We start from the raw sequence: 15,346 nt of genomic DNA, 5'->3' as shown, positions 1-15,346 counted from the left end.
CAGACTTCAGACTGCACTGACTACAGCCAAGTGCCTGACTAGAGCCAAGTGTCTGAGGATCCCTTACACAGGATTTTGTCTTTTGTGACCCAAACAATGAGGAACAACCTGCAGACAACTAAACCTGCTGGTGTTGAAGGGCCAGACACACAGACACAGCATCTCCTCCAGCCTGGAAAACACAAGCAGGGCTGCAGCAGAACCAAGCCAGCCATCAGGTGGGAGAATGAGAACACCAGAGGAAGAACACAGCAAATGGGGAGAATGAGTGGCAGAGGAATGAAAGCCAAAGCTGCTTCCAGCCAGGTGGCTCTTGGAGTTCAATGCTTTCTGTTGGTTTGTGTTCACAACAAATTCCACAGAACACCAGAACAGGCAACAGATGGGAAAGAAGAACCAGAGGAGTACCCAGGCCTGCTGTGTAAGGACCAGAGCATGGCTGCAGACTGTGGAAGAGGCCAACATACCTTGTTTTGAGGTTGGGTTGAGGCAAGGGTTTCTCTCTAGCTGTGAAATGCACCACTCCAGCTCATCCTGGACTGCTTCTTGGGGAGCCTTGGACAGGGGATGAGGGAAGGAACAATGTTTAGAAGCAGCACAAATCTCTCACCTGCAAAACTGCTTCCAAAACTGAGTCACAGAATCACAGAGCTGCCAGGGCTGGGAGGGAGCTCAAGGCTCAGCCAGCCCCAACCCCCTGCCATGGCCAGGGACACCTCACACTGCAGCAGGTTGCTCACAGCCACCTCCAGCCTGGCTGCAAACACCTCCAGGCAGGAGGCTTCCACCACCTCCCTGGGCAGCCTGTGCCAGGCTCTCACCACCCTCCTGGGCAACAACTTCTTCCTCACAGCCAAGCTCAATCTCCCCACTTCTGGTTCTGCTCCATCCCCCCCAGTCCTATCCCTCCCTGACACCCCAGAGCAGAGGGGCAGGAGCCTCTCCCTCCACCTCTGGCAATGGGCACTGGCAGCCCAGAAGGCTCAGCTCAGCTGCCCTTGGCCTTCTGGGCTGCCAGTGCCCATTGCTGGCTCCCTGCCCCAGGCCTAATTCCTGCCCCCCTCAGAGGTGTCCCAGACCCCTATCCCTCCCTGACACCCTTGCAGCCCCCTGCAGATCCTGGAAGGCCACAATGAGGTCTCCTGGGAGCCTTCTCCTCTCCAGCCTGCACAACCCCAACTCTCTCAGGCTGTGCTCACAGCAGCTCCAGCCCTCTGCTCCTCCTCCTGGCCCTGCTCTGGACACCTTCCAGCCCCTCCAGATCCTTCCTGGCACAGAGGCTCCAGAACTGGCCCCAGAGCTGCAGCTGTGGGCTCAGCAGAGTGGAGCAGAGGGGCAGAATCCCCTCCCTGGCCCTGCTGGCCACACTTCTCTTGCTGCAGCCCAGGCTCTGCTTGGCTCTCTGGGCTGCAAGGTCTCCCTGCTGGCTCCTGCTGAGCTTCTCCTCCCCCAGCACCCCCAAGCCTTTCTTCAGGGCTGCTCTCAAGCCACTCCCTGCCCTGCCTCCTCTTCTGGGAGCTCAGACTAGGGGCACACAAACCCCGTTCCTGGCTTTATGCTTGAGGTGTGCTCGACACAAGCCATAAGTGAATGGAGCAGAGGGTGGGACACATGTCCTGCAATATTCCCTCTCTGAGCTCACCACACAATAAGCCCTCTTCATTACAGCAATTAGAGACAATAAACTCTTACTAGCAGTAAGCCACCCACTGCTGGCACCCCAGAACTTCCCACACATTGTATTTAACTCCCCTCCTCCGCCTCCCTTCCTAAAGGCCCTGCATGAAGGATTTGTCTTCTCCCCTTAAGCAGAACGTCTCCAACAGCAGGAAAACTCCCTGCAGCAGAGCCCTGGCAATACGCAGCACTTGTGCTTGCCTTTGCTGCCTGCCCCCTGCTGAACGGGTGGGACACTACGGCTGAAAGTCGGCCTGTGAGCAGCGCAGCAGGTACAAGGCACTGGGGAGCGAAGCCCGCCTTGCCTCGGCAGCACAACGAGGTGCCCGGGCACCGGCGCCAGGGAGGGCCCCGGAGCCGCGGGCACGGCCGAGGGCCGGCCGAGAGCCCGGCCCGGAGACGGCGCCGAGGCAGGGGGCCGGTGGGGAAGAGGCTGCCCCGGAACAGAGGCGAGAGGCAGAGAGAGGCCGAGCTCCTTACCCGCTCCATGTGGGCAGCCCCCGCGCCGCCACGGCAGGAACGCGGGCCCCGTGCGCGCTCCCGGGCCCCGTGCCGCGCTGCCTGCGCGCTCCCGGGCCCCGTGCGCGCTCCCGGGCCCCGGCTCCAGCCGTGCCGGGGCCGCCACCAGCGACGGCTCCCGGGCGCCCGCGCAGCGGCCCTCGGCCCGCGGGAGCCGGCCTGGCCGCACGCGGGGAGGCACCGGGGGGAGGCACCGAGGGGAGGCACCGGCGGCAGGCAGGCCAGGCCCCGGCGCCGCGCCCCGCCCACAGGCGTCCCCCGCCGCGGTGCTCCTGCCGCCGCCCCTCCGGCCGCGCCCCGCGCCCCGCACCTCCGTTCCGCCCGGCGACAACACAGCGGGGCCTGCGCCTCGGGCCCGGGATGCGGCAGGGGTGCCCAGGCACACCCTTTGGAGGTGTTTGCCCTTCTCCTCCCCTCCCCCAATCATTGCTTGGAAAGGCTCTCCCAGAGCATCCAGCCAGCAACCCAACCCAGCCCCACCACGGGCACCAAACCCTGGCCCCAGCTGCCATGGCCACAGGGCTCTGCAGCCCCTCCAGGCATGGGGACTCCACCACCTCCCTGGGCAGCCTCTGCCAGGCCCTGACCACTCTGCCACCAAAGACATTTTGCCTCCTCTCCAACCTAACCCTCCCCTGGCACAGCTTCAGGCCATTGCCTCTCCTAGCACCTGAGCCTAGAGAGAATCCACCAACCCCCGCTGGCTGCAGCCTCTTCTCAGGGAGCTGTAGAGAGCAATGAGGTCTTCCCTCAGCCTCCTCCAGACTAAACAACTCAGGCCCCTCAGCTGCTCCTCACCAGACCTGCTCTCCAGACCCTTCCCCAGCTTTGTTGCCCTTCTTTATGGCCACGAGCTCACCCCTGAGCCCCACAGGGCGCTGCTGGGCCACATCTCTGGATGTGACACATCTCTGTGTCCGGAAGCTGGCTGCCTCCTGTGGCCTCCCTCCGTGGCCGCAGGTCCCACAGCACCTTCAGGAACATCCTCGTCAGCTTTGTCCCCACCAAGACACAGAGGCCCTCGGGTCATGGTGCTGCTAGCAGCTGGCATCCCAGCATGGCACATGCCCTGCCAGCAGCCACCACCACCCGTGGGGTACAGCCTATTTTCAGCAGACAATAGACACAGAGGCAGCTGTTGGCTCCTTCAGTTTCTAGCTTAGATTTTTTTTCCCTTTTGATTATTTAATTTTGGAGATAAAAAAAGTTAGACACCTTTTTATTCCCCCCTCAGATGCACTTTTCCCCCTCCCCCTCCCTTAGAGTTTTTCCCCAGCAGGCAGAAGTGGCCCCGCTGGGACTCGAAACGCTGCAGCACTGTCAGCAGCTCACAGCACAGTTAGTTGATGTCTCTTTCAACTGCTTCAAACCGTGGAGGCTACACAGTTTGTGCTGACGCTGGCAGCTGGTGTTAGAAACTCTCCAAGGCTGCCAGTGAAAGGGAAGCACTTCCAAAGCTTGCTGTTCAAAGTATATAAAAAGGCTCTGGAAAAATCAGCACACTCCTGGCCAGACTTTGCCTTGCCTTACACCTCCAGCCTTGCCAAGATTGAAGCCTTCTCTGAGCCCTTCCCTCGCTACAAAAAAAGACCTCAGAGGGGTTTGAGGCTTTATCAGAGGTTGTCTAAGACTTATGGCAAGGCTTTTCTGGCTGCTGTGGGTTTGAAAGCAGCATCAGTCTTCAGAGAGGAGTGTCCCAGCGTCAGGAAAAGAGCTGACAGTCAAGTATTGGAGAAGATAATAACGAGCATAGGAATAATGAGCTATCAGCAACTGTCTTGAAGGGCCAGAATCCCACTGCAGTTCTCCTCTCCCTCAGTCCCTGAGCTGGACTGAGGGCTTACAAGACCACCACCACCACCACCAGTTTGGATGCATCCTCTCAAACAAAAGCTTCCCAGCTGCGGCCTGAGGAACGCAAAAAACCATCAGATGAGGCCAAGGCTCCGCTGGGGGTGGTTTGGCACAGAGCCTGCTGAACCCCCCCAGCCAGAACAAAGGGTTAGGGGTGGAAGGATGCTGTCCACGTCTCCAGCAGAAGCCACGTGCTGCAGACTCAATGCCCATGCAGGGGAAAGGCACAAAGGACCAGCAATGCCTCGATTTTCCTGGGTTTGATCTCTGCCCTGAGGATTCAGCCCACGTGGATCCGGAGCGCCGCAACGGCGCCGAGCTGACGGTGAGTTGCGACGGCCTCGCCCCGAGGACATGCAGCTGAGCCAGCGGACCAGAGCGTGAGCCTCAGCTTCCACTGAGACAACAGGAACCTTCTGAAGCGCAGAGCTGCGAGGTGAGCTGGTGGAAGCTGATGTCTAACCAGCCACAGCTGCCTGGGAGCGAGGCAAGCCGCAGGCAGAGCAGGGGAAATGGCTTGAGCCCGCTCGGGGCAGGCCGGCGTGTGCTGTACAGAACAGTGCAAAAGCCGGCACAGCCTCACACCGCTGTCAGATGGACACTGGGGGCTCCATGCAGGACACTGTGCAGTCCTTCAGGTTCCTGCAGGGGCTGACAGCTCCCCCTCAGCACGGCTCTGCCTGCTCCCCCTCAGCACGGCTCTGCCTGCTCTCCCCCCGCCACTGACCGAGCACCAAGGGACGCGCCACAGGCACGGCTGTAGCCGGCGGCAGCGCCGGGAAACGCAGCTCTTTGGTATGAGGCTCCTTGAAAGGAGTTGCAGGAAGGAATTCAAAAGGAAAAAAAACAACCAACCAAACCCAAAAAAGAGAAGTGGAGTGGTTACCAAAGCTGCTAACCACAGTGCCAGGGAGCCTCGGTGGCACCAGCACAGCCCAGTGTCACATGCCCAAGGCCTCCTGCCTCCAGACTTCCTCGCCCGCGATGTACGTGGCCTGCACGCACAGGCTGTCGGTCAGCACTAGGAAATCTGCAGTGGGCAAGAGAGAAAGGAAGCAGCTGTCAGGGAAACCCAGCAGCTCAAGCTGTCTAGGAAGAGCTGGGCTTGGTGGGGAACTGCAGCTGTGAAGAGCTAGGCTTGGTTAGGGAAGAGCTTCTCCCCCACCCCAGGAACAGCAGCACGGCAGCAGGTCGTCCTTGGTGGAGGCGTGGGGGTCTCTCCAAAGGGCTCACTAAACACCACCAACATCCAAGGTAAAGAGAGTGCTAGAGCAAAAGCCCAGAACAAACCTCAGGCAAAGGAAGACTCCCTACAGCTCCCACTGAAGCACAGGATGAAGATGCATTCACAGCAGCCCCTGCTTTGCTGCAGCACCCAGGAGCCCTCACACCATTGTGCCCACACCAGTACCGGCTGCTCCCATACCAGCAGCCCCTGCTTTGCTGCAGCACCCAGGAGCCCTCACACCATTGTGCCCACACCAGTACCGGCTGCTCCCATACCAGCAGCCCCTGCTTTGCTGCAGCACCCCAGAGCCCTCACACCATTGTGCCCACACCAGTACCTGCTGCTCCCATACCAGCAGCCCCTGCTTTGCTGCAGCACCCCAGAGCCCTCACACCATTGTGCCCACACCAGTACCTGCTGCTCCCATACCAGCAGCCCCTGCTTTGCTGCAGCACCCCAGAGCCCTCACACCATTGTGCCCACACCAGTACCTGCTGCTCCCATACCAGCAGCCCCTGCTTTGCTGCAGCACCCAGGAGCCCTCACACCATTGTCCCCATGCCAGTACCTGCATCAGAGTCATAGTTTAGTGTCCCCTTTTTGTGCTCAATCCCCAGGAGCTGGGCAGGATGCAGAGATGCTGCCTCCAAGGCGGTCTCCACTGAGCACCCTTGGACAGAGAAGGGGAAAGATGTTAGGGCAGTAGCAGCCCCCACTGCCAGAGCAGCCCAAACTCCCCTGGCTAAGGCAACTGTTAGCCTGGCTGGGACCTGAGCTGGAACACCCTCACCACAGCCAGATGGAAGGGAAACATCCCTATGGAGACAGTGGGAAGAGGAGAACTGAACACCTAGGGTCTGGGGAGGGGAAATTCATTCATCTTCGTGAGAAAGGAGCAGGAGAATTCACCTCTCGTTAGTACTATAGGCTAAACTGAAGCCTCCCCTCAGAAAAGTCCTCATCTGAGGCCAGTGCCACAGGGATGTTCCTTGGTGGAGTGGAGACTGCTGGCAGGAGTGAGGCCTCTTCCTGTGTCAGGCTGTGGGCAGAGGTCACTCACCTGTGGCCTCCTGGAAGTGCCGCACACAGGTGTCCATGGTCGCCACACTGCCGCTCAGGGTCTTTGTGCCTGGGAGAGGAACAGGGTGACACTGAGCAGGTCCCACAGCTTGTGGCAAGGAGAAGTGGGGTGGTGGGAAAGCAGAATGCAACCAGAAGGGGCAGAAATCCTGTAGGCCCTGCAGCTATTGCTGCAAGCGACAGAAAGAGGCAAGAACGAGTCTGTGCTGGCAGCACAGGGACAGGTACCGAGCGGTCACCCTGCAGCTCCACTGTCAGACCAGTTGGACTGGGTGAGACCAGCTCACCATGCAGGCCAGCTGCTACCAGAGACATGAGAAAGGAACTGAATGACCCTTCTCTGAAACACCTTCCTTGATCCTTCTCTGAGATACCTTTCCAGTCTCCCACTGCTTGCAGCTTAAGGAACTTAGAAGTGGCAGCATTGTAGTAAAGGCAGTGGACAATCTGTGTCTGCAGGACTCCTCTGTCCCTCTGAGCCTGCTGAACCTCTGTCAACCCTGACACTGGAGGCAGTCAAACGTGTTGCAGACAGCAGCAGACTGACAGATCCCTCCTGCTCCATGAGGATGGGGTGCCTGACAGATCCCTCCTGCTCCATGAGGATGGGGTGCCTGACAGATCCCTCCTGCTCCATGAGGATGGGGTGCCTGACAGATCCCTCCTGCTCCATGAGGATGGGGTGCCTGACAGATCCCTCCTGCTCCACGAGGATGGGGTGCCTGACAGATCCCTCCTGCTCCATGAGGATGGGGTGCCTGACAGATCCCTCCTGCTCCACGAGGATGGGGTGCCTGACAGATCCCTCCTGCTCCATGAGGATGGGGTGCCTGACAGATCCCTCCTGCTCCATGAGGATGGGGTGCCTGACAGATCCCTCCTGCTCCATGAGGATGGGGTGCCTGACAGATCCCTCCTGCAACATGAGGATGGGGTGCCTGACAGATCCCTCCTGCTCCACGAGGATGGGGTGCCTGACAGATCCCTCCTGCTCCATGAGGATGGGGTGCCTGACAGATCCCTCCTGCTCCATGAGGATGGGGTGCCTGACAGATCCCTCCTGACTCCATGAGGATGGGGTGCCTGACAGATCCCTCCTGCTCCATGAGGATGGGGTGCCTGACAGATCCCTCCTGCTCCATGAGGATGGGGTGCCTGACAGATCCCTCCTGCTCCATGAGGATGGGGTGCCTGACAGATCCCTCCTGCTCCATGAGGATGGGGTGCCTGACAGATCCCTCCTGCTCCACGAGGATGGGGTGCCTGACAGATCCCTCCTGCTCCATGAGGATGGGGTGCCTGACAGATCCCTCCTGCTCCATGAGGATGGGGTGCCTGACAGATCCCTCCTGCAACATGAGGATGGGGTGCCTGACAGATCCCTCCTGCTCCACGAGGATGGGGTGCCTGACAGATCCCTCCTGCTCCATGAGGATGGGGTGCCTGACAGATCCCTCCTGCTCCATGAGGATGGGGTGCCTGACAGATCCCTCCTGACTCCATGAGGATGGGGTGCCTGACAGATCCCTCCTGACTCCATGAGGATGGGGTGCCTGACAGATCCCTCCTGCTCCATGAGGATGGGGTGCCTGACAGATCCCTCCTGCTCCATGAGGATGGGGTGCCTGACAGATCCCTCCTGCTCCATGAGGATGGGGCACTTCCTCTATTTACAAGGTGCCCCAAGCCACTGCAGAGTCACCAAGCACCAAAGCTCAAGAGCGTGGCCCAAGCACCGCCTCATGCTGCCAGGCACTGCAAGGTGTGCCAAGCTCTTGAGGGATGGGGACAAGTGGCAGCGCTGTCCCCAGCTCTTTAGCACAGCCACTTGCCTGCAATGTAGGTGTTCAGCCCATCGATCTCCACCACCTGCTGCCCCAGCGTGTGCCGCCCCGGCGCCAGCCCCATGCCAGCGATTGCGTCTGTCACCAGCACCAGCCCTGGGGGGCACAAGGGAAGAGGCTTCCTGAGCTCTGAGCCCAGCCGCCTGCGGCGCTCAGAGGTGCACCACGGTGGCCACCCCTGAGCGGGGCCAAGGGCTGCCCAGCCACGGCGGATCAGCGCGGGAGGGCCGGGGGATCGGCTGTGAGCTCTCCCAGCAGCGAGGGCAGCGTGCCACAGCAGCCGTGGGAGAGGGACAGCCGGTGAGAGGGGCAGCCGGTGAGAGGGGCAGCTGGTGAGAGGGGCAGCCGTGGGAGAGGGGCAGCTGGTGAGAGGGGCAGCCGTGGGAGAGGGGCAGCCGTGGGAGAGGGGCAGCCGTGGAGAGGGGCAGCCATGGGAGAGGGGCAGCCGGGGAGAGGGGCAGCCGGTGAGAGGGGCAGCCGTGGGAGAGGGCCAGCCGTGGGAGAGGGGCAGCTGGTGAGAGGGGCAGCCGTAGGAGAGGGGCAGCCGGGGAGAGGGGCAGCCGTGGGAGAGGGGCAGCCGTGGGAGAGGGGCAGCCGGGGAGAGGGGCAGCCGTGGGAGAGGGGCAGCCGTGGGAGAGGGGCAGCTGGTGAGAGGGGCAGCCGTGGGAGAGGGGCAGCCGGGGAGAGGGGCAGCCGTGGGAGAGGGGCAGCCGGTGAGAGGGGGCGGGGCTGCCGGGCTCACCGTCGGGGTGTGCCCGGTGGGCGATGCGCAGGGCGGCAGGGTTGGTGTGGATGCCGTCCGAGATCATGCCGTAGAAGACCCTCCGCCCCGCGGGGATCCTGTCGCTGGTCAGCAGCCCCACGATCCCAGGGTCACGGTGGTGGAACTGCCCCAGGGAAGAGAGCACAAGCTGTGGAGCTCCACCAGCACCAGCCTGAGCCCCTTCCTCAGGGCTCCCAGCTGCCGCCTCTATCAAGCAGCACCTGGCAGCTGGGTGCCCTCTCTGTACCAGGCAATTCCGGGCACCTCCTGGAACTTGGAATCACAGTATCACAGTATCAGTCAGGGTTGGAAGGGACCACAAGGATCATCTAGTTCCAACCCCCCTGCCATGGGCAGGGACACCTCACACCACATCAGGCTGGCCAGAGCCTCGTCCAGCCTGGTCTTCAGGAGTCTGCCACAGCCTTCGCTCTCCTGGAGACCAGGCAGCAGAACTGTGAAACCAGAGGCTCAGTGCTGAAACCTCACTGCAAGGCTGGTGTGGGAGAAGCTGGGGAGAATACAGGTGTGGGCAGCAGGGGGGAACCCCAGGAGCAATCCCAGTGCAGGGCAGCAGCCCCGGGCTACTCACCGGCAGCATGGCGTTGAAGAGGTGAGTGATGAAGGTGGCGCCGTGCTGCACAGCCTCCTCAGCCTGGCAGAGGTTAGCCACCGAGTGGCCTGGGAACAAAGACCAACGCCTGATTTTCCTGCCCATCTCTCCATTAATCTCCCTACAGGGGCAAAGATGCTCCATCACTAGGGCTCTACTCCCATGTTGTCCCCCGGGCTGAGGTCTGAGATGTCAGCCTCAGCACAGAGGTGTCTGGATATGAGCAGGGGGGGACTGTGGCTGGGGGTCCTTCACCTGATCAAGTTCACTGCTCCCATCACTACCATCACAAATCATAGAATCAGTCAGGGCTGGAAGGGACCCCAAAGATCATCTAGTTCCAACCCCCCTGCCATGGGCAGGGACACCCCACACTAGATCAGGCTGGCCAGAGCCTCATCCAGCCTGGGCTTAACACCTCCAGGGACCAGGCCCCAACCACCTCCCTGGACAACCCATTCCAGGGCTTCACCACTCTCATGGGGAAGAACTTCCTCCTCACCTCCAGCCTCAATCTCCCCACCTCCAGCTTCATTCCATTCCCCCTAGTCCAATGCTGCCTTGCTCACCCAGAGCTGCCTGCAGGCTGGGTGGGAGGTGCAAGGACCTGCCCTTCTGCTGTCCTGCCATTTGAAGACTTCACAGGGAGGTGTCACAGGAGCAGAGGCAGTGGGGACATTGCCAGAAAAACACCATGGGGATAAACCTATCCAGAGAGGGAACTGTTTCCCCAACACAGAGAGCAGCCCTAGTGCTCTGCTGGCAATCCCTGCCCCCCTGTGTGTGGCTGTAAGACACACCCTGCTCTATGGGTGCCTTTCTCCTGGTTTAATTTCATCCTAAGTAACTCCTCCCTTAAAGAAAAACAAAAGATTTCATCAATGGTCTGGGCAAAAAGAGTCTGTAAAAGAAAGGACAAGAAAAGTGCAGCCAGCTTCAAGCCAGTGGGCAGCAGGACACCGGAGGGGGAAGTCTTGTGCAGCACTTCCTGCTGCAAAGCAGTTATCAACTCAGCAGTAACCTTTGGAAAATGACTTCACCTCTCAAACAAGGCAGCTGGACTTCAGAGTTTGAATCTTTCCATGTCATCAGCCCTCAGTGACACCTTTACTCAAGTAAGACTTTGATTCCTTCCTGTGTGTGAGCAGTACCAGATGCTATCCTCTGTTCAGGAGCAGGGGCTCCTCAGCCAGGGTGGTGTTTGGCCCTGACTGCCAAAGGGTGACAGATTCGCAGCACCAAGCAAGGTCCCCGTTTGTGACAGGTCTGTCACCTCCACACAGGCCAGGCAAAAGACAATCCCACCCTTGCCAGTCACACAGAGGCACCGGGAGAGATGCTGCAGCCCTGAGAGAGGCCACCCGGCCTGTGCGGCACAGGGCGCCGGAGTCGCCCAAAGCCTGCCCAGCCCCAGCCCTTACCAAGTGAGACACAGATGCCCTGCTTGGTGAGCTCCTGGATGACCTCACTGCTCCTCTTCATCTCTGGGGCCAGGGTCACTATCCTGACGTGCTCCAGGGACCCGTAGGTGGCCAGCAGGTCCTGGAAGGCTCCTTCCTCGAAGGTGCGGAGGCAGTGCTCTGGGTGTGCCCCTTTCTTCTCCTTGCTGATGAATGGTCCCTCCAGGTGGGCCCCTGCTCAAACAGGAGCACAAAGCCATCACCCTCCCTCTCCCCATCAAGGACCAAGAAACCTGCTGTGTCCACCCTGCTCCTGCCATTTTCCTGCAGGCTCGGGCAACTCTGGGCTCAGCACGGTGAAGGACACAGCGCTAGCAACTTGCCAAGCCAGGCCACTGCCATTACTCTGTGGAAATGGAGCTGGAGCAGTGTGTGTAGGATGGCAGGGACTGTGGGAAAGGCCAGGCACAGGCTAGGGGAGAAAGCAGGCCTGTGCCACCTATCACAGAATGTTAGGGGCTGGAAGAGACATTGGAAGATCATCCAGTCCAAGCCCCCTGCCAGAGCAGATCACACAGGAATGCATCCAGGTGGGTTTGGAATATCTCCAGAGAGGGAAACTCCACAACCCCCCTGGGCAGCCTGCTCCAGTGTTCTGTCACCCTCACAGTGAAAAAAATGTTCCCTCCTGTTTCCATGGAACTTCCTGTGCCTCAGCTTCTACCCATTGCCCCTTGTGCTGGCATTGGGCATCCCCCAGCAGAGCCTGGCTCCAGCCTCTGGGCACTGCCCCTGCCCATTTTCATCAACATGAATGAGGTCACCTCTGAGTCTGCTAAAGAACCCTCAGCTCCCTCAGTCTCTCCTCATAAGGAAGATGTTCCACTCCCTGCATCACCTTTGTGGCTCTGTGCTGAACTCTTTCAAGCAGGTCCCTGAGGTCCTTCCTGAACTGAGGGGCCCAGAACTGGAGACAATATTCCAGATGTGGCCTCACCAGGGCTGAGTAGAGGGGGAGGAGAACCTCTCTTGACCTACTAACCACACCCCAGAATGGCACTGGCCTTCTTGGCCACAAGAGCACAGGCATTCCTCCCAAGCAGAGCTCCAGCCCCAGTCTGTGCTGGCCCTACAGTAGCTTCTATCTCCTTCATGAACAAGGTAAGTGCCTACCGAGAGTTAGCACCAGAGAAGACAGCAAGGGACAAGCCCACTTACCCAGGATACCTGCTCCATGAGCTCCACCATTTCTTATGCTGATCTGAGGGAGAACCTAGAGACAGGGGGGTTCATCAGACACTGCACCCCAGCCACAGCACCCCAGCCTGCCAAAATACGCCCAGACCTCAGGCTGCAAGAGAGCTTTGTGGCTGGACCACTTGGGACCATCAGTCAAACACAGCTGACAGAGAAGCAGCCAGCTGCAAGCCCCACTGTGCACAGCTGGCCTGGCAGACATTGCTGTCTCAGCAAGCTAAAGGTTAAGGGCAGGAAATCCAGGGGGAGAGTCCAGCTCCTCACACCCATGGCTTTTCTACCCAGGCAGAGCCAGCCTCGGCCTTCTCACTTCCTGGTACCAACCTCAGCCCTTTGTGACCCTGCAGATGAGAGAGGGAGAAAGTCACTTACCTGGTGGTACACAGATGGAGGAGAGGTCACCAAGGTGGGACAGAAAGAGGTCACTCCATGGGAGAGGATTTTCTGACTGACCAGGTCAATCCCTGATTTGAAGTCATCTGTAGCCAGGGAGAAGTCCACCCCAAAGCCTCCTGCACCACGAACGAAACAGAGATGAAATGGCAGCTTCCCCACCTGAAGACACCAGAGTGAGCCACTCCACTTGTGCAGCACTGAGCAGAAGCAAAGGGCTCCATCAGCACTCCTGTCCTTCATTTGTGAGGCTTTGCAAGTACAAATCCAACCAATGCTGTCCCCCTGGAGTGTTCTTCCCCACAGCATCCCAGCGCTTCACAAGCACCAACTTCTTGTTTTGATGCAGGGCCCAAAGTGAGGATCCCCCACTGAAGGAACCATCTGACTCCCAACATGAGCCACCACAGAACAGGCCCCTCATGACCCTCAGGAGAGGGCAAGAGCAGCTTTTTGCCCCTTGAGAAATCTTGCTCTGTCCTCCCTGCATTCTGGAAGGGGCAGGGCAGGCATCCAGGATAAATCAAATCTTGATAAAAATGAGGGGAAGAGGAAAGCTGAGCTGGAAACCCAACAAAGCCAAAGGGGATCCGCTACGTGACAGCAGCAACCAAGGGCAAAAACTGTTCTTTGGCATTAGTTTGGTGACTCACATCTCCCTTGAGCACACTTGGTCATGGGCAGTATGCAGACAGCAGCATCTGAAGGCCCTGGATGGGCAAACCCAGGACCCCCCATTCCCATGGCTCCACCATACCATTGATCTGGACGTCGATGAAGCCCGGGGCGATGATGCTGTCCTTGCAGTCCAGCTGGATGTCAGCAGAGCCCTTCTCATCAAAGAAGAGTTTCTCTGGGTTGAGGATCTTCCCCTCTCGCACCCACAGGTCCTCCCTGAAGGGACAGTCACACACACCCCAAGCTCTTGTGCTGTCTGCGGAAGCAGGTGGCCAGAGGTGGCCTCAGTCAGAGCAGACCTCTGCTGTGGGCTTTTTGATGTCTGCTAGGGCAAAGCTGCTCTTCCAGCAGGGACAGAACTGGCAGCCCTCTCTCTGCCTGGCTTCTGGCTTTACAGAACTCATGGGCTGCCTGTCAAACGCGATGGCCAAGGGGCCCAGGGCTGGCAGAGAAGGCAAAACCAAAGAGAGAGGAGCTGAGAGGGGCCATACAACGTGCACGCCACAGCTCCAGAGATCAGCTGGACTGCGGGAGCGCAGGGCGCTGAGCCGACAGCTGCACTGGGTGACCTGGGGACAGTCCCTCTGGTACTGCAGGTTCCAGGTCAGCTCTGCAGCCCGGCCGTGAGCTCTGGCACCCCCCGGCAGCCTCCCGGCACCCCTGCAGCCCTCACCTCTGGAGCTGGTGGCTCCTCAGGATGCGGCAGTTGGTGAACTGGACGATGGGCGCGTCCGAAACGGATTTGTTGGACGGCATCGTAGGGCTGTGGAACCGGCGGGAACGGGGAACCCTTCCGGTGACCAGCAGCAGGGGCGGGGACCAGGGGTGGCGGAGCGGGCCAAGGCCGCGGCTCCGGTGCGAGCGTCTCCCGCGGGAACGGGGAGGCAGTGAGGGGCGGAGGGGACGGAGCACCGCCCCGGCGGTAGGGGGCGGGTCGGCGCCCGCCCCTTCTGGAGCTCCGGGCCGGCGCCGTGAAGAGCAGGCGCGCCGCGCTGTGCGGCCGAGTGCCGCCGCGGGACCCGCTCCAGACCGGGGCCGGTGCAACTCCCCCGCTCGGCGGGGCCGCGGCGGGGCCCGGGACGGGCGGGGCGGGGCCGGCCGGGGCGGGGGCGGGGCCGGGGCCGGCGCTCCGCCGCTGCCGGTCACGCGATCCGATCAGCTGACGCGCCGCGGGCCCCCGCCCCGCACGTGACCATCCCCCGCGGCGCCGCCATCACGGGCGGGGCGCCGCCATCTTGGGGAGGGCGGCGGCGGCGGAGGGGCGCGGCCGGAGCGCGCCGCGGCCGCCGCCCTCGCCCTGCGCTGGAGTCCGGCGGTGAGGGAGAAGCGGCGGGAGAGGAACTTCCCTCCGCAGCTGTCCTCGGCCTTCGCCGCCTTCCTCCCTCCTGGCGGCCAGCGGCGCAGGGGATTCCCTCCGTGTCACACCGAGCCCTCCGAAAGGCTGCCTGCGGGAGCTGCCCGGGGCTGGCGGCAGCCGGTGCCGCGGGGCCGGCGAAAGAGCTGCTGCCGGCGGGGAGCGACCTGTGTCCTGAGGTGCCCCGTCTCGGCCGGAGAGCCTCCAGCCCCCGGGAGCTCCGGGAAGCTGGAAGGGGCCGGGGAAGAGCTGCTGCAGTGGCCGGGCGGCGCCCGCCGGGCACAGCCACCTGCTCCCCTCGCCAGCCTGCGCACAGCTCCTGTGCCTTTTGCTCTGGGCTCTGGCGAGAAGTGTTAGTGGCACAGTCCCTTCCCACTGCCTCTGCGTTCACCTCTGACTCCAGACTGGAGCTCCTCAAGGCACGCTGCGGAGCGTCAGGGCCCAGCCCAGCCCCAGCGCAGCCTTGACCTTCCCAGGCTCGCTGCTGCTCAGCCTGAGAGCAGCCCTGTGGAGCAGGACTTGGGGGCGCTGGGGGTGCAGAGCTGGCCATGAGCCGGCATCCAGCGCTGCCAGCCCCAGCCTGTCCTGGGCTGAGCCCCAGCAGTGTGGGCAGCAGGGGCAGGGAGGGGATTCTGCCCCTCTGCTCTGCTGAGACCCCCCTGCAGTACTGGGGGAGCTCTGGAGTC

The 15,346-nt window shown here is 61.0% G+C and overlaps 1 protein-coding gene across 1 annotated transcript; it reads right to left on the bottom strand.

Annotated features, from left to right (window-relative positions):
* Positions 1-4,801: 4,801 nt before the first annotated feature.
* AMDHD2 (amidohydrolase domain containing 2) lies at positions 4,802-14,302 on the bottom strand. Its single transcript, XM_054161369.1, has 11 exons — positions 13,980-14,302; positions 13,386-13,522; positions 12,608-12,747; positions 12,197-12,251; positions 11,000-11,212; positions 9,558-9,646; positions 8,945-9,089; positions 8,191-8,298; positions 6,339-6,407; positions 5,847-5,948; positions 4,802-5,080 (listed from the first exon to the last, which is right to left on the bottom strand). Exons 1-11 carry the CDS (start codon positions 14,060-14,062, stop codon positions 4,992-4,994), a joined length of 1,230 nt encoding a protein of 409 aa, XP_054017344.1. The 5' UTR covers positions 14,063-14,302; the 3' UTR covers positions 4,802-4,991.
* Between the last annotated feature and the right edge of the window lie 1,044 nt (positions 14,303-15,346).

The sequence above is a fragment of the Dryobates pubescens genome, chromosome 4 (assembly GCF_014839835.1).
Source record: "Dryobates pubescens isolate bDryPub1 chromosome 4, bDryPub1.pri, whole genome shotgun sequence".
Lineage (NCBI taxonomy): Eukaryota > Metazoa > Chordata > Aves > Piciformes > Picidae > Dryobates > Dryobates pubescens.
This window is presented reverse-complemented; position numbering and strand designations above follow the sequence as displayed.